This window comes from Typopeltis vanoorti, chromosome 3 (genome assembly GCF_054136105.1).
Source record: "Typopeltis vanoorti isolate ZY-2024b chromosome 3, IOZ_Tvanoo_1.0, whole genome shotgun sequence".
NCBI lineage: Eukaryota > Metazoa > Arthropoda > Arachnida > Uropygi > Thelyphonidae > Typopeltis > Typopeltis vanoorti.
In genome coordinates, this window is record NC_143551.1 from 17,920,167 (window position 1) to 17,940,066 (window position 19,900).

General features: G+C 37.1%; 1 protein-coding gene across 2 annotated transcripts in view; it reads right to left on the reverse strand.

Moving 5' to 3' along the window:
* Tbc1d8-9 (TBC1 domain family member 8/9) overlaps positions 1–19,900 on the reverse strand; it is a 571,393-nt gene that overhangs the window by 130,080 nt on the left and 421,413 nt on the right. For both annotated transcript variants that reach the window (XM_090415485.1, XM_090415484.1), the window contains exon 21: positions 10,658–10,765. In XM_090415485.1, the coding sequence (XP_090271611.1) occupies positions 10,658–10,765 (108 nt within the window). The remainder of the gene's footprint in view (positions 1–10,657; positions 10,766–19,900) is intronic.

Sequence of the window (19,900 nt, forward strand, 5' to 3'; positions counted from 1 at the left end):
GTAGTAATCTAGAATCTTAGCTTTAATATAACAAATACTTATGTTCAATTACTGATTTTACCACCATAATTTAGCTATATTAAAAGTATTAATATGAATTTATTCAGCTAGGGAGATATGTGGAGAAATTGTCTTCAAGGAGAGAAAAACAAGAACACCATCATGGACGCGAGAAGTTAAAGAAGCAGACCCAGAAAAGAAGAAAGCAAACCAAAAGTTCCTCGCAAATAAGTCAGCAGATGCCCTAAAAGAATAAAGATGAAAATGAAAGCTTTCTAAGCTAAGTGTAAAAGTAGCTAAAGAAAAATCAAGGGGAAGACTTTGTAACAGTATGGAAAATAAATAGCAGGAGGGTGGCAAAATGTTCTGGATGCTATTAAAATGGAGGAAAGAGTACTGTGAAAGGAATCAAAGAATGATAAAGGTGACATGAAAACTGGAGATAACGATATCCTAGATGTGTGGAGTAATTATATACTTTGAAAAACTGTTAAATGAACCAAGCAGTGACAGAACTGTACAAGAAAATTTTCAAAAGGAATGCAAAAAGAAGTACATATAAATACCTGAGGTAGAAAAAGCCGTCAACAACTTGAAATGTGGAAAGGCAGCTGGAGCAGATGATATTCAACTAGAAATGCTTAAGTATAGAAGCATAAAAGTTTTCCATGGCTACAATGCATAATTCAGAGTGCCTGGACAGAAGGTTGAATTCCCAATGGTTGGAGTAGAGCTCTTGTAGTATCCATCTATAAAAAAGGGAATAAAGTTGAATGTGAGAATCACAGAGAATTACCTGGAACACTCTCTACTGAGTGTTCCAGGTAAGATTTATGCAAGCATACTTGAAAAGAGGTTGAAAAAGATTGAAGAAAAACAAGCAGGGTTCAGGCCAAATAGAGATTGTCAAGATCAGATTTTCAATTCAAGACAAATAGTTGAGAAATCGTAGAAATATGACAAGGATTTGTAGTTAAGTTTTGTAGATCTGGAAAAGGCAACTGACAAGGTGCCCAGAGAATAGCTTTTCAAAACACTGCAATTATGTGGGGTGAATGGAACATTACACATAGAAATAAATAGTCTATATTTAAGTTGTCAGTCAGCAGTTACAATTGAAGGAAATACAGGAAGATGGTTTGATGTAAAATCAGGGTAATACAAGGATGCACATTATCTCGACTCTTATTTATCATCTACATGGATCACATTATGAAAGAAAGTGACATTAGGCCTGATATTACAATTGGAGATGTCAAACTTAGCTCTTTGCCTTATGCAGATGATGTACTTCCAAATACATCTAGTGCAAGTCTTCAGGATTCTCTAACTAAATTGAATAACACCTGTAACAGATTTGGCATGAAATCAGCAATAAAAAGACCCAGAACTATGAAAATAGGCAGGAACATAGAAAACTTCAGCTGCTGAATGGAGATCCTATAGAAGTAAAATATTTCTGCTACTCAGGAACGGTTTTTAGTGAAGATGGTAGGTTAAATATGGAAACAGACAAGAGAAGAAGCAAAGTTGGTATGGTGGTTAGCCAGCTGAATAAATTTATATAAGGGTCAATATACAAGGACCTAAGTTTGACATCTCCAATCCTAATATCAGGACTAATGTCACTTTCTTTTATAATGTGATCCACATAGATGATAAATAAGAGTGGAGACAATGTGCATCCTTGTAAATTTATATAAGGGTCAAAGCTATATAACTGAGAGAGACCTCCACATAGCCTTTAAAGGAATGCAGAACACTGATCAGAGCTCCTGACCTAATCTCCAATCCTCACCTGCTCATGGTGCACACTGTTAGGTATCTACCTGGATACTGAACAAACGAGGAAGGGCTGTCAATTTGGGATTTAGCCGACCAAATTGTATTCTTATTGGCTTAAACCAAAACAAAAAATGATGGTACAACATGACATAATTTCATAACAGCTGGGGTGTCGCCCGGTTAAACAAGGCCCCTGTTGTTTTTGCCAGAGAACCAAGGCAAACAGCAAAAAGTCAGCTACTGGAACAAATCCTAAAATCCACCCCAACTCAATATCACATATTCACGAGTTCAAGATCGGTATCAACATTAGAAGCCTGAATGGCAAAGAAATGGAGCTAGCTGATGAATTGGATAAGTACCAAATCAACATAATAGGGGTGAGTGAAACAAAAAAGGCAGAAAAACTGGTGAGATCTTTTTTATTATTATTATGGGCAACTCCAAGGAGTCCTTAGACTCATCAAGGGAGGCCCTAAACATCATGTCAAGAACAACTAATCAGCTTCTACACAGTATCTATCATACTTTGCCTTGAACTCATTTATAGTCATGGCACCCACATCAGACTCTGGCAACTTATTCCACTCATTCACCACTATCCAGGTAAAAAACCTAGTTCTAACACCTTTGCTAAGCACACTCTTGCCCAGTTTCCATGGATGGCCCCTAGTCCTCCCAATACCAGACCTGTTCTGAAAAATATCCTCTGAATTAATCTTATAGAAACAATTCAGTAATTTGAATGTCTCAATCATATCACCCCTTTTCCACCTATCAACCAATTTCTGTAACCCACAAATCTTCAACCTGTTCTCATAAGGTTCATTCCATAGACCTGCTATCATCTTAGTCACTTGCCTCTGGATCCTCTCTACCTCCTCCCCATTAAGAAGAAACCCTGGTGCCCAGATCTGGGCACAGTAGTCAAGATGGGGTCTTATCAAGGCTCGATACAGAGGAACAGTAACTTCCTCGTCTCTGCTCGTCAAAGTGTTCTTCAGTAACCAAGTGATTTGATAAGCTGATTTAGCCACTTTTGCAATGTGCCCCCCCTAAACTTCAACTCCCTATCCACCAACACCTCTAAATCCCTGGCCTCATCAATCTCCTGGAGTACAGTTCCACCAATGTGATATACTGCTGCTATTCTTTTCACCCCAAAATGCATAACCTTACATTTTTCCACAATTGACATCCATTCTCAGTAGCTCAGTCCTCCAATGGATAAAAAGATATCCTTGATGTATGGAGTAATTGCTTTGAAAAATTTCTAAATGAAACAAGCAGAGACAGCACAGTGGTAAAAAACACGCAGCAGCCATGCAGTCAGGAATATCTATACTTGAAGTAGAAAAAGCCGTCAAAAGTCTGAAATGTGGAAAGGCAACAGGAGTAGATGATATTCGATCAGAAATGCTCAACTATGGAGGTATAAAAGTCTTACAGTAGGTGTGCACTGCATAGTTCAGAAAGCCTGGACAAAGGGAGGAATTCCAGATGATTGAAGTAGAGCTCAGATAGTTACCCATATATAAAAAAGGTAAATTAAACTGAATGTGAGAATTACAGAGGTAGTTCTCTACTGAGTGTTCCTGGTAAGATATATGGAAGTATACTTGAGAACCGGTTGAGAAGGATTGTCGAAGAGAAGCATGGTGAAGAACAAGCTGGATTCAGGCCAAATAGAGGCCGTCAGGATCAGATCTTCACTTTACGACAAACAGTCGAGAAAGCATGGGAATATAACAAAGATCTGTATTTAAGTTTTGTCGATCTGGAAAAGGCATATGACAAGGTGCCAAGAGAGAAGCTATTCAATACTCTACAGTTATATGGTCTCAATGGGGCATTATATCAAGCAATACTTAGTCTTTACTTGAGTTGTAAGTCAGCAGTTAGAATTGAAGGAAGTACAGGAAGATGGTTTAATGTCAAATCTGGTGAGACAAGGATGTACATTATCCCCTCTGTTATTATCTATATAAATCACATTATGAAGGAAAGTGGTATTAAACTTGATATGAAAATTGGAGATGTTAATGTTAGCCCTTTGCTTTATGCGGATGATGTTATATTTCTAAATAAATCCGCTACAAGTCTGCAAGATTCTCTGACTAAATTAAATAACTGTTGTAGTAGATATGGTATGAAGGTCAGCATTAAAAAGACAAAGACAATGAAAATAGGCAGAAACATTGAAAATATCAACTGCATTGTGGGAGAACCTATGGAACAAGTAAAACATTTCAGCTACTTAGGCACAATTTTTAGTGAAGATGGTAAATTAAATATGGAAATAGACAACAGAATCAACAAAGCTGGTATAGTAGGCAGCTAACTAAAGAAATTTATATAGAATAAGAGAAAAATTAGCCAAAACACTAAATTAGCTGTATACAAGAGTGTATTCAAGCCAATTTTAACTTATGGATCTGAGAGCTGAGTCAGAAGTAAAACACTTGACCAAAGACTAGAGACTGCAGATATGAGAGTTCTGAGAAAGATTAGGGGTGTTAATAGATGGCATCAGTGGTAATATCATATTAAAAACAAGGATATTAGGAATGAACTTGACATTGTCAGCATCCAGGAATATGTTAGCACAGCTAAGATCAGGTGGTATGGTCACTTTAACAGAATGGGAGAGGAAAGATTAGAAAAACAATTGTTCTCTGCCAGGTTGGCAGGAAAAAGTGCCTTAGATGACAGAAATATAAGATCTGATAATGTTGGAGTCTTGACAAGTAACAGACTGATTTGGAGCTAAATTGTAGATAGGAAGCTAGTAATGATGTAAATTTTCATGTAGTACTATCATATCCTGTCCACTCCTGGAGGATATATATCAGGAATTTGATGATGATGATAAATTTATATGAAGTAAGAGAGAAATTAGCCAAAACACCAAACTAACAGTATATAAGACCTTGTTCAAACCAGTTTTAAGTTATGGATATGAGAGTTGGGTTAAAAAAAAAAAAAGCACTTATCAGAGACCAGGTTCCACAGATAGGAGAATTCTGAGAAAAATAAAGGGAGTCAATCGATGGCTTCCATAGCAGAATCATATTAAAATGAAGATATTAGAAAGGAAGTTAGTTAACATTATTAGCATTTAAGAATGTGGCAGCAGAGCTAATCTAAGGTGGTTTGGCTACTTAAATAGAATGGGTGAGGAAAGGCCAGCAAACCAGGTGTTTGATGCCAAGATGGCAGGAAAGAGACCCAGAGGAAGACCAAGGTCTAGATGGATAGATTCAGTCAGAATTGCCTTAGAAGAAGAAAATGTTAGATATTAGAATATTATAGTGCTTACAAGTAATATACTGATTTTGAAGAAAATTGTGGATAGGAGATTTATAATAATGTAAACTTAATGATGTAGTGCTGTTATAGTAATCTGAATACCCCTTGGGGGATACATATTAGGAAATGGATGATGAAATAAATTTAATTAATACTTCCAGTATTTTGTAAGCATAAAATTGCCATCATCAGAGAACAATATATAATAAGATATGTGCACACACAGGCACTACACTAAGTAATGAAACTGAAGAATGTCAATTGAGAGTTGGCCTAAAGTTCTAAATTGTGCCCCCTAGTGGCATTATTGGCTATTGGGCTGAAGTATGGAGGACGAGAGCTTCCTAAATTTGGGACAGTTTCATGCAACCTAATTTATTGTGCTTATGATAGTTTCTTAAGTCAGATGCAGATTCAAGTAATAATAAAAATTTGTTCTCTGATAATGTTATAAATAGGATATAGCTTTGATCTAGTCTTTTTCTTTTTCTTTTTTTTTTTTCACTAGACCTGTAGAATAACAGTATCAAATGAATGTCACTTTGGTATACTGTTTGAAATGTAATACAGCTTGTCTTTGTGTGTGCGCATGTGCATATGCTCCAGAAAATGATATTAATATCAAGGTCTAAACATTGGGCATTACATTCTTGATAATTTAATCAAGAATGTAATGCAATAACTTTTATAAAGGATTTTTTAATAGAACAGCAGTTATAAAGAAGAAAAGTGAAACATAGAAAAAATGACATATACAAAAATTCTGACATTGTGGGTTATTACTTAGTTAGGTAACCTTTAGCGTTAATTATGGCCTTACAATGCCTTTCCATGGAGTGAACCAAGTTTTTTAGTTCTGCAGCTGTTATAATGTGAAACCAAGATTGAATTATTGCTTTTATTAATTGGGTTTTATTATTGGGTTCCTTCTGACTAACAAGTTTCTTTAGTCGGCTCCACAGATTTTCGATTTGGTTAAGGTCTGAGCTATTCCCAGGCCATTCCAGCAGTGGAATATGATCATCTTGAAACCACTTTTTGCACACAGCAGCAACATGACATGGAGCTGAATCCTCTTGAAATATAAATGCTTCATTATCATGAAAAAGATCACATGCGGAAGACTTCAGTTTGGGCTCAAGAATTTTATTTATATATTTTTGGGCATTTATATTCCCATTAATCACGCAAGGGGTGCATAAGGGTTAAAGCTGTATAACTGAGAGGAGACCTCCACATAGCCTTTAAAGGAATGCGGAGAACCGACAAGAGCTTCTGACCTAATGTCCAATCCTCACCTTCTCGTGGGGCACCCTGTTGGGTATCTACCTGGATACTGAACGAACGAGGATGGGCTGTGAATTTGGGATTTAGCCGACCAAATTGTATACTTATTGGCTTAAACCAAAAAAAAAAAAAAAAATGATGGTACAACATGACATAATTCCATAACGGCTCAGGTGTTGCCCGGTTAAACAAGACCCCTGTTGTTTTTGCCAGGGAACTAAGGCAAACAAAGTCAGCTACTGGAACAAATCCTAAAACACACCCCAACTCAATATCACCAGAGTTCAAGATCGGTACTGTCAACATTAGAAGCCTGAATGGCAAAGAAATGGAGCTAGCTGAGGAATTAGATAAGTATCAGATCGACATAATAGGGGTAAATGAAACAAAAAACACAAATACTGGTGAGATCTTTCTGAGCAATAAATACAAAATGTTATATTCAGGCAATGACAATCAAGGAAAAGAAGGAGTAGCCATAGTATTCAACACAAAATACGAGGCTAACCTTCTTGAATGGCACAAAATCTCAAGTAGAGTGATGTGGTCAAATATGAGAATAGGGAACTGGACAATGAGACTTATTTATGCCTATGGTCCCACAAAAGGTTCTACTAAGGTAGAAGTGGAGGGATTTTTTGATGTTTTAGAAAAAGCAACTGACACAATGAAAAAGGAAAAGTTGGTCCTTGTTCGGGATCTGAATAGCAGAGTAGGAAATGATTGTCAGACATACAAAAATCTTTTGGGAAAATTTGGAGAAAAGAGAAAAGCTAGGAAAAAAGAGGCAAGGAATAAAAAAAGTCTCATTAACTATGTTATTGTTGAGAGTGATGTTTTCTCCCTGGTGCAGGACACCAGAGTGTACAGAGGATTTGAAATCGGAAGCGTTTGCTATTTAGTCTTGAGCAAGATAAAATTGAATTTCATATTGAAAAGAATAACATGTAAGAAAGTTTTAAAGCAAATAAAAGTCGAGCAGCTCTCAAATGTGAACTGTAGACTAACATACACAAATATTATTGAAAAAAAAATGAAAAAGTTTGAGAACAGGAACCAAACCTTGGAGATTCAGTGGTAAGCTTTGAAGAAAACCCTGATTGATTCAGCCAGAGAGGAATGTGGTGAGGTTGTCTGCAAGGATAGAAAAATCAGGACTCCATGGCAGACACAGGAAGTTAAAGAGCCAGTGAAGGAAAAAGAGAAATCACATCAAAAGTTCCTTCCAAATAAGTCAGCTTTTGCTCTTAGAAAATACAGAGAAAAATGTAAGAATTTACACTGTGTAAAACTAGCTAAACAAAAGTCAAGGAAGGACTTTGGCAAGAACATAGAAAATAAATATCACGAAGGTGGTAAGATATTCTGGAGTTTGTTGAAGAAGCTTAGAAATGGGGGAAAGAGTGCTGTAAAAGGAGTTAGAGATGATAAAGGTGACATGAAAACAGGAGAAAAAGATATCCTTGAAGTATGGAGTAATTACTTTGATAAAACTGCTAAATGAAACAAACAGTGATGACAGCACAGTGGCAAAAAACACTCAACAGGCATACAGTCAGGAATACATATCCATACTTGAAGTAGAAAAAGCCATCAAAGGCTTAAAATGTGGAAAGGCAGCAGGAGTAGATGAATATTCGACCAGAAATGCTGAAGTATGGTGGTATAAAAGTCTTACAGTGGCTGCACTGCATAGTTCAGAAAGCCTGGACAGAGGGGCAAATTCCCGATGATTGGAGTAGAGCTCTAATAGTGCCCATATGTAAAAAGGGAAATAAAACTGAATGTGAGAATTAAAGAGGTATTTCCCTACTGAGTGTTCCTGGCAAGATCTATGCAAATATACTTGAGAAATGGTTGAGAAGAATTGTGGAAGAAAAGCTTGGTGAAGAATAAGCTGGATTCAGGCCAAATAGAGGCTGTCATGATCAGATTTTCACTTTACGACAAATAGTTGAGAAGTCATGGGAATATAACAAAGATCTGTATTTAAGTTTTGTCGATCTGGAAAAGGCATATGACAAGGTGTCAAGAGAGAAGCTATTCAATACTCTACAGTTATATGGTGTCGATGTGGCATTATATCAAGCAATACTTAGTCTGTATTTGAGTTGTAAGTCGGCAGTTAGAATTGAAGGATGTACAGGAAGATGGTTTAATGTCAAATCTGGTGTGAGACAGGGATGTACATTATCTCCTCTGTTATTCATTATCTACATAAATCACTTTATGAAGGAAAGTGGTATTAAAACTTGATATCAAAATTGGAGATGTTAATGTCAACTCTTTGCTTTATGCAGACGATGTTATACTTCTGAATAAATCCGCTACAAGTTTGCAAGATTTCCTGACTAAATTGAATAACTGTTGTAGTAGATATGGTATGAAGGTCAGCATTAAAAAGACAAAGACAACGAAAATAGGTAGAATTACTGAAAATGTCAACTGTGTTGTGAACGGGGAACCTGTGGAACAAGTAAAACATTTCAACTATTTAGGCACAAATTTTAGTTAAGATGGTAAATTAAATATGGAAATAGACAACAGAATCCACAAAGGTGGTATGGTAGGAAGTCAACTGAATAAATTCATATGGAATAAGAGAGAAATTGGAACACTAAATTAGCTGTATACAAGACAGTGTTCAAACCAGTTTTAACTTTTGGATCTGAGAGCTGAGTCAGAAGTAAAACACTTGACCAAAGACTAGAGACCACAGATATGAGAGTCCTGAGAAAGATTAGAGTCGTGAACAGATGGCATCAATGGTAATATCATATTAAAAACGAGGATATTAGGAAAGAACGTGACATTGTTAGCATCCAGGAGTGCCTTAGCAGAGCTAATCTAAGGTGGTATGGTCACTTAAACAGAATGGGCAAGGAAAGATTAGCAAAACAAGTGTTCTCTGCCAGGTTGGCAGGAAAACGACCCAGAGGAAGACATAGGAGGATTGATACGGTACAATGTGCCTTAGACAATAGAAATATAAGATTTGATAATGATAATATTGGAGTTTTGACAAGTAGTAGATTGATTTGGAATAAAATTGTAGATAGGAAGTTAGTAATGATGTAAATTTTTCATGTAGTACTATCATATCCTGTACACCCCTTGAGGGTACATGTCAGGAATTTGATGATGATGATGATAATGATTAATCACACAAATTATGCCCACACGTTTTGATGTGATACAACCTCAGATCGTAACACTAAGTGGGTGTTTCACTTTAGGTTTAATGCAATCAGGATGCAAATTTTCTCCAATTCTTCTCCTTACGTATTTTATGCCATCGCTACCAAACAGGGAGATTTTAGTCTCATCACTCCAAATAACACTGTCCCATTGTTCTGCTGTCCAGTTAACATGGGTTTTAGCCCAGTTTAATCTTTTCAACCTTTGTTTGAGAGATAAAAATGGCTTTTTTTCGTACAATTCTAGCATTTAGACCAAATTCCAGTCTGCACCGAACCGTCCTTGCACTCAACTTCACATTGTATTGTGCCATTTCATCATGTATACACCTAGGTGATTTTCTTCTGTCACTTAAGCACAGTTTCTCAATTCTTCTATCATCACCTGTTGTGCACCATTTCCTGCCTTTACCAGTCTGGTTTTGTAGTGACTGAGTCTCCTTATACCTCTTCAAAAATTTAGAAATGCCACCTTTGGTTAAGTTTCCACCAATTTTTCTTCTCATTTCTTTATAACTGTAGCTTTGTTCACTTAATAGTACTATTTTACATTGCTTTCTGGGTGACCAGTCAACACTTTGCACCATTTCTTTAATTTTATTACGTTTTACAAGCTGACTGAATGAACAAACACAAAAAAAACCCAACCAACTTGATAGCAATCGCATAACACACTGACAAATGTCCTCTTCTCAGCTCCAATAGATGACATCAACAGCTGAATCCTACCTTATTGGCTCATTTCCAAAACAAGATGACACCTGATTGGCTCTCTAAAAACTCATGCTCATTGGCTACATTCAAATGAAGGAAAGCTACTTCGTATCAACCTAAGCAAGTTGTGTTTCTTTTTTATGGTTATTTGGCTATAATTTTCATATAATACAGATAATTGAACAAACTTTGTTGCATTACATTCTTGATTAAATTATCTTTCCATTGATATATAATTTTATGGTATTACAGCAAATAAAAGTGGTGTTATGAGCCATCAAACCTGAAAAATACACTTTTTCCAAAAGGTTTCCATAATTTTGGCCACTGGTGTATGTCATTAGAATTAAAAAAAAAGTTCTTACCTGAACAACCCTAAGTCGATGCTTAAGTCTGAGGCGCTCAATCATATTGCCAGTAAGAAAGCCATATCTAGCATATGACTCATAAATGAGATCAGCAACATCAGTCTCCTATATAAAACAAGAATAGAATTTTTAATGTACTTAATCTACTTTATCAAGTTGAAGAAATTTATTACACACAAAATATACAAACACAGAGAATATGTCCAGCCTTGACTGAACAATAAAGATGAACTCTAGATTAGCCAGAATTGTAAATGCAAATTCATATTCACTTTTTCAGATAGATGAACTTAAATGTTTAGTATAAATTAAAGATACCAAGAAATTATATTATTGGTTTCATCCCTTATCTAAGTGTAAGCAAACAAAGTTTGCATGTGAAGTCACTTCATGGCTGGGTTACTTGTATATAGAGGCTAATGACTTCCCATCAATTACCTTAGTATCCTATAATACAATGCACATATCCTTACAAACATGTATACTGCTTTGCATTATTATTATTATTATTATTAAACAAGATCTCATGGAGTCAAAGACTCATCTAGGAGGTCCTTTTATTTCACACACATCTCATCATACTGCGTCTTAAACACATTCAAACTCCTTGCAGACACCACACTCTCAGGCAAGGCATTCCAATCACTCACAACTCTGCACGAAAAAAACCTGCCTCTCACTCCCCTACTCACACCCTCTTTATACAGTTTCCAGGGATGACCTCTGGTTCTCCCCTGATCTCCCACTATTCTCTGTAGAACTTCTCCACCATTGATCCTATAACAACCCCTTACCAACTTGTAGGTCTCTATCATATCTCCCCTCTTCCTTCTCTCCACTAGACTCTGCAAATTACATCTTTTCAATCTTTCCTCATACTCGACATTCCAGAGGTCAGAAACTACCTTAGTCAGTCGCCTTTGGACCCTTTCCAACATCTCTTCATCCTTCTGAAAACCAGGTGACCAAATCTGGGCACAATAGTCCATGTGTGGCCTAATCAAAGCCTTATACAATGGAACAAGAATCTCCCTACTTCTACATGTCAGTGTCCTCCGCATCATTCCCAGAAGTCTTTGTGTTGTCTTCACAATTTTGGCGATGTGTCCCCTAAATTTTAGATCCTTATCCACTATCACCCCAGATCTCTTATTTCCTCTACTTCCAACAATGTATTCTCACCAAGCCTAAATCTGCATCCCATCTTTGTTTTCCAAATTTTAAAACCTTACATTTTGCAACATTGAACTCACATCCCCATTTGCTTGCCCAATTACTCAATTTATTCAAGTCTTCTTGCAAGGCCACAACATCTTCACTACTCTTTATGGTTCGTCCCAACTTTGCATCATCTGCAAAGAACTGAATATCTCCATCCAAATCTTCGCCAATATCATTAATAAACAAGTTAAATAGTAATGGCCCTAAAACAGACCCCTGAGGCACTCCACTAGTGACTTTCCTTTTCCTGGATATTGCACCACCATACACAACTTGTTGATATCTATCAGATAGCCAGTCTCCAATCCAATGCACTAATCTAATATCCAACCCCATCTGCTCTAGTTTGACTGTCAACTTATCATGAGGTACTCTATCAAAAGCTTTTGCGAAATCCAAGTATATTACTGTGTATCCTTCTCCTCTGTCCAAGGAAGCAGTCACTTTATTGTAATAAGTAAGTAGATTACTAAAACATGACCTACCTTTAGCAAATCCATGCTATCCATCAAAGATTATACCATCGTTGTTCACCCAACTCTGGATCCTAGTTCTCACAAGCTTCCTCCAACAACGTAACCACAACACCTGACACACAGATAGGCCTATAGTTTGATGCTCGAGTTCGATCACCTCCTTTATGAAGTGGCACAATCTTGCCCTCCTTCCACTCTTTAGGGACTTGACCAAGTGCAAGACTCGTATTAAAAAAATATGTCAAGGCAGGTGTCAACTCTCTGGCACATTCCTTCAGAATACGCGGTGATATATTATCAAGTCCCACAGCCTTATTTACATCTAGTTGACTCAACTCCCCAAACACCTTTTGCTCACTTACAGTCAGTCTCTCCTCCCCATCATCAACTGCTCTTAATCTCTCCATGAAGTCACATTCACAAGATTGAAAGATCTTTATGAACTGCTCATTAAGTATCTCCACAACACATTCTGCAACAGCTGTCTTTATACCATTTCCTCCAATCAATGTCATCCTTCCATAATCATTCTTTCGTTTGCTAGCTACATATCAAAAGAACTCCCTAGGATTCTTTTTGGCTTCATTAGCTAACTGCTGTTCATACCTCTCTTTAGCTACTCTCAACAACCAAGTCACCCTCCTTGCCTGGTCTTTGTAGACCTCATGAAATTGGTTACTTCCACTTCTCTTATGCTGCCTCCACAATGACCTTTTTCTCTGTATTGCATGCTTAATCTCTTTATTCATCCATCTCGCACCTACCTTATTTAACCTTCTCACCCATGGTATACATTTAGACATTGCATCTACTAAATATTTTTTGAAAATCCCCCAAGCTGCATTGATCTCTTTTCCAGCTAACTCCTCATTCCATGCTACACCTGCAAGCTGTCTCCTGAGCTCTTCATAATCCCCCCCCCCCTTGTAGTTCCACATATACCCTTTTTTCACAGGGGTCCTTGCACTGCTGGCAACCACCCAAGTAATCACCTCATGGTCACTTTCACCAATTGGTGGATGATTTGATACCTCATTGATAATTACATCCTCCGATGAGATGACCAAATCCAAGACCCTTAATCCTCGTGTGCCCTCTGTTACATACTGTCTGAGGTAGTTATCTCTCAAAAACTCAAGAAACTCATTTTCTTTACTTCCAGTTGCTATCTCTTCATTCCAGTCTATATTGCCATAATTAAAATCACCCATAATGATCACCCTTTTCTTATTTGCTTGCCTTATTTGACTATACATTTCACTATCACCACCATCCACATTACTAGGTCTATAACAACATCCCACCAAGTATTTGATTCTATTCACCTCTATCTCACACCATACTGCCTCAAAACCACTGGCCCCATTTCCCTCTTGCATCTCTACCTTGTATGGACATAACTCTTTCTCTATCATCAATAGCACTCCCTATCCCTTTTTACCCCTTCTATCCTCATGAAACACATCATACCTTTCCATCTCTATTCCTGTCAGGATGTCATCCTCATCTAACCATGTCTCACTTATTCCGACAATCTCTGGGTGCACAGACGCAATTAGTGCAACCATTTCATCCGCCTTGTTTCTTATACTTCTAGCATTGGTATACAAACACGACAACTCATTTCTGGATCTACAGCTAGTTCCACTGATACCACTCACTCGATGTGATCTCTCCATGCTGGACTGGGGCCATTTCCCTTTCTGCTTCTTCATTTTAGAACTCTTTGCAATTCCATCTGTTTCCTTTTGATCCCTGATCATCCCATTACTTTCCTGCTTACACATGCTCTCACCTCCTCTTGGAGCACCACCTTTCTCACGCTGTGTATCCTTGTCCACCCTGAGCCTCCCCGTTTCCCTGCTCCTCTTGCACACCCATTCTCTCATTTTCTATACTCATACCACTCACTTCCCCATTCATTTACACTTCTTCAATCTCTCCTGCTCTTCCACATCACTCCCCTCTCGATCTGATTCATTCTCTCTATTCACTTCTCCACTTTCCAGCAGCAGTCTCTCCAAGCAACTCACACTATAACCACTCAAATGCAGTCCATCGCTCCCATACAGCTCACTTCGTCCCTCAAACTCATTCCACACATTAACAAACTGTACTCCCATCTCCTCACACATTTCAGCCAGAATATCATTCATAATCCTTGCGCTCTGCCTCATTTCACCACAATCATACCTAGGCAACACACTGACTACCCTTCCTGTCACACTATTCTCTTTTATCTTTCCAAGCAGTCTCCTGACATTCATTTTGACATGCTCTTTGTTCTCTCTCAAATCATTTGTACCAATTAATACAATTAACTCTTTTGCTCGTTCCCACCTCATATTCAATGCCTCAATCACTCTACTCATTTTACCGCCTGGAAAACATACCCTGTGCATTTTATCCTCTAGCACACCTTTAATAATGGAGTCGCCATACAACGCCACTCGCTCATCTTTCGTTAACTCTTTCATGTCATCATGATTTATTTTAATAGTTTTGACCTGAATTCTCTTAATTTCATTCCGCATCCATTTCATTTCTTGCGTCATCCAATCCAATTCACCTTCCGAACCTCGCGACACATTCTCTCTATCATTAAATCTTTCTAACTTTCTAACTCTCAACCCCTCTTCTCACTTCCCCCCTCATTCATCCTTCTTTGTTTCCGTACTTTCGGTCCAACATACGTCCAACTTTCACTATCATTCTTCTCACTTTCACTCTCACATATCTTTCTTTGTTTCCGTACTTTCGGACTAACATGCGTCCAACTTTCGCTATCATTCTTCTCACTTTTACTGTCATTCATCTTTCTTTGGTTCGGTACTTTCGTTCCAACATGCGTCCAACTTTCGCCATCATACATTCTTTAGATTTTTTTTACTTGCGATTTCTGCATCACGCCATTTCTACTTTCATTCGTTCTCTCAATTTCGTTTCTTTCCACCTCACTTTCGTCCCTTTTAACATCCGTTACGGTTGTCAAATCGCTCCTTTTCTTTTTTCCTGATTTTTTAACATTTTTTCGCCTGTCTTTCTCACCATCCTTCTCTTTCAAACGTGCACTCACGACACAATCGGTACTAGCACTTTCTGTCATCAATTTCATATTCGCATTCATCAATTCCTCGTTCAGGTCACATTTCGCACACACCCTTCTTCCATCCGCATTAAACATCCACAAATCATTTATGTAATCGAAGGAATACATATAACAGATCTCACACTTAACGAAACGACTGAAATCTAAATTAAAATCATGGAATGACAATGCCGCCGCCATTTTTTTTTTTTTTTCCTGCAGGTTACTAGGTCTAATATTAACGATTTCGTATTTAGTTTAGGCAAGAAAAAACCCCACACTAATAATATCGGTAGCGTACAATGTTTACAGCCGCTCTTACTTAAACAATTACGCATATATACTTAATTATTCCTAGTACAACTTATCTGAATCAGGAGCTCTTCAAAACATGTCCGTAGCGCTTGAGTGGGTGACACCAAGGCTGAAGTAATGTAGAAGTCATATTTCCATATACAAGTAGTCAAAAGGTGACACACCTTATGTTTAGGATATTACAAAACCTCAATGTGAGCATATTCATGGGAATGAATGAGATATTGGCAGTGAATCTAACCAGGTTTTTTAATAAGTCTTGACAAAGGAGAGAAAGAGAGAGAGTATGGATGGATAGGAACATGATACTCTACGAGGATAGCATGGCTTTGTGAAGGGTAAGTAGGTAGGGTCTTGCCTTAGTAATTTCATGCTTTCTTTATATAATAAAATGACATTTCAGTTGGATAAAAGAAATGGGCACCATGATACTGGTAGACTTTGGATATTTTATATATCAATCTCCATTGGCATCTATATAAATAGATGCCAATGGAGATGGATATCAAAACTGGTGACACCAATAACAAGATGCCTGATTGGATTTGTGGTTTTATTATTACTATTATTCGTGACGCCTCCAAGGAGTCCGAAGACTCATCACGGGAGGACACCTACTGTACAACTCTCCGTCTCCACTACTACACAGAACCCTCTACTACCAATCACCTACATCAACGCCATCTACTGCCCACAACCACCACTAGTATTTTTTGTCTGTAAATTGCGTGTGTTCTGAAGGGCCGATTTGTCTGTATGTGGGATGAAAAACCAGAGTGTCTGGGAGAAAAACCCTGCTACCTCCATATGAGATCGGCTAACTCACCTTCAATTGAAAAAGTCCATATAAAGATTCCTCCTGTCATGACAAGAATCGAACTTAGGCCTTTTCTAATCATAGGGCGCAATGTACCATCGCTCTTCCACTTGCGCTACGGAGGCGTTTATTGGCACAAGGCAGCAAAGGTTACAGCAGTACAGAATCAAGGAGAAGGCACGTGACCAATGGTGTGCTACAGGACTCTGTAATTCTTGAATTACATTAATGGCATAGAGAATGATCTAGGGAAGGGGAATATCCAGTTTGAATTTTAATAATGCCCAGGCCGTGATTAAGAGATCTTGCAGGATGATTTAAATAGAGCGAGTGACAATGTAGACAAAGGATAATGACTGCTGTAGAAAAATGTAGGATTATACACTCTAGGATCATATTAGATTGATGGAATGGACCACAAGAAATTGATTATGGCTATTAGAAAACAGGACTACTGTGTATAACCTACTTTGTTTGCATAGGTTTCTTAGAGATGAGTGGGTAATGGAGAGGAGTCAGAATATGAGGAATGCTATATACAAGGATAAACTGAAGGTTTGGGGGTGGAAAATGATTAAGAGATACAAAAGAGAAGACAAAATAATAATATTATTATCATGGATATTATCCATGAATCCATGGAGTGTTGGTGATAATAATAATAATATGATAAAAGAATAAGTAATTAATAAGGATATACTTGTAAAAATGAATTAAACATATTAAAAAGATTAACTACTTCTAATATTTTGTTACTTGTTACAAGGATATCATCAGAAAATATAACACTGATCAGTAAAATACATTTAAAAGTGACATATGTCATGTAACACACATTTACTACTCAAGTTTCAGTTATGGTTGCATAAAAAAGACAAGCACACTATTAGAGTGAAAAGAAACACTGAACAGCTTTCTTCCCAGAACTTAGACAAAGGCATGCAATATGAGCAATCTGAATTTAGTATTGCATATTTCTGAAGAGGCAATCAAATATGAATTTACTTGAGTGGAGAATCCTAGTTTGATTCTAGTGAACTTTATGACTTGTGCCAAAGGCATGGGATGAAGTCTTTTTCTTTAATAATAATTTCAGCAGAATAACCAGTTGTCCCAAAATAATATAACTGATAAGAACAAGAAACTTGACACAAACCAGGAAGGGATATTTCCTTAAAGGTAAGTAAAAAGAAAAAGAGTTCATGAAATAGTATGAAGGTGCTAAACAGACTAAATTTGGGAAGAACTTGTGCAATCAGTCCCACAGTCCATTTAACTGCTCATAGAAGATCAGAAACAGTTGTCTGTGGTTCTCTCTGGAGAGTTAATGTATACAAGAGGATGGAAAATGATGAGAACAAATGCATTGTTCTCTTCTTGTCCTAAGTCAGGTATTTTTAAAGGAGCATTTAGGACACAATCCTAAATGAAAGAAGTATTCAGTTTGAATGAATCTGACAGAGTTAACAGCTTTTCAGAGGTAAAGTAGCACCTTAAGCAAAAATTCTTGGATGGTGAGTAAGTGATATTTGTATCACTTGTCCTTATCTTGTCCACAGATTTGCAACAAACAATACATTTCAGCTAAATGAATATATCTTTTCCTTTAGCTGAAATTTTGTGTGTGTATATATATACCTAATACACATACATACACATGCTGAATTTACTTGAAGGATAAAATGTATTTCCTTATTTTGACATCTGAAAACCATATTCAGAAATATACACAGGAATATCTATATTTTAAACACATTCATTTACTGCAAAGGCAACGAGGTCTTTTATATATATATATATATATATATATAAAAGGAAATTAAATGACTTTATACCGAAAATGACAAATTTATTGTTAAGATACAACTAGTTTCTGAGAGATCAGCTATTAAAAGTTTGAGATACAATGACGACATCATTTTCTTCCTGCAGACAAAGGGAATGCTACTGTGATCTTAAATAGATCAGATTATCATAACAAAATTTTAGAACTACTAAAGACTGACACTTACTCTGAACTAAATAGTGATCCTACTAAAGAACTGCACAATAGGACCAACAATTTACTGAAAGCCACCTCAGTTACCTAGAAACATCTGTCTTTCCCTTAGGTCGTTTCATCCTCTAATCCCTAGGTTATATGGACTCCCTAAGATCCATAAATTAAACTCTCCTCTTAGACCTATCGTTGAAGGCATAAACTCCCCTACTTACAACCTCTCAAAATACCTCGCATCCTTTTTAAAAAACCTTTGTGGTACTTCCTTTTCTCATGTAAAAAATTCTGCTGATTTTGTCTCAAAAATTAAAGACATCAAACTCAACACATCAGATTTAATGGCAAGTTTTGATATTGTTTCCCTCTTCACGAATGTCCCTACTCAAGAAGTTCTATACTTTCTCCAGAGGAAACTATCCAAGAAATTTTTCTCCTTACTTTCTCAGTGTGTAAACTCAGGATACTTCAAATATGATAACAAGATTTATAAACAAAACTCAGGTTTAGCTATGAGCAGCCTGCTCTCTCTCCGATTCTTGCTGACATATTTCTTAAAGATTTTGAAGAAAAAGCTATTAATTCCTCACCTCTTAAACCTAAAGTTTGGTATCGTTACATTGACAATGTATTTCTCATCTGGGAACACGGTATCATCAACCTCAACCTTTTTCTGGACCACCTCAACAAGTTTCATCAGAAAATCAACTTCACCTGTGAACTAGAATCCGACGAATGTCTTCCCTTTCTGGACTTAAAACTTACGAGATGCGCTGAGAACATCAAAATCTCCAATTTTAGAAAACCCACTCACACAGACAGATACCTTCATGCTTCTTCCCATCACTACCCTCCACAAAAGTTTGGTATTATTTCAACCCTGGCACATCAAGCCAGATCTTTATTAACAGATGAAACAGAAATTGAATATGAACTCAATTTTCTTAAAAAGTCTTTCATTAACAATGGATTCTCTCTTAAAAAGATTAATAAATTTCTCTCTGTCCACCACTCAACTGCTCTTGAAGATTCTTCTCCACCAAGAGGTTTTATTTCCTTACCATACATCAGCTCTCTCTCCCCAAAACTGGCAAAAATGCTTCAGAAATTCAACATTAGAACTTGCTTCACTACGTTCCCTAAACTTCGCTCCATACTAAGTAGACCTAAAATGAAACATCTTCCTACTCAGTATCCAGGAGTCTATAAAATTTTGTGTGATTGTGGCAAGCCATATTATGGCAAACTTCTAAATCCATCCTTTTATGCATAGAGGAACATCAAAGAGACATTTCTTACAACAGAACCAGAGCCAGCGCTCTCTTCT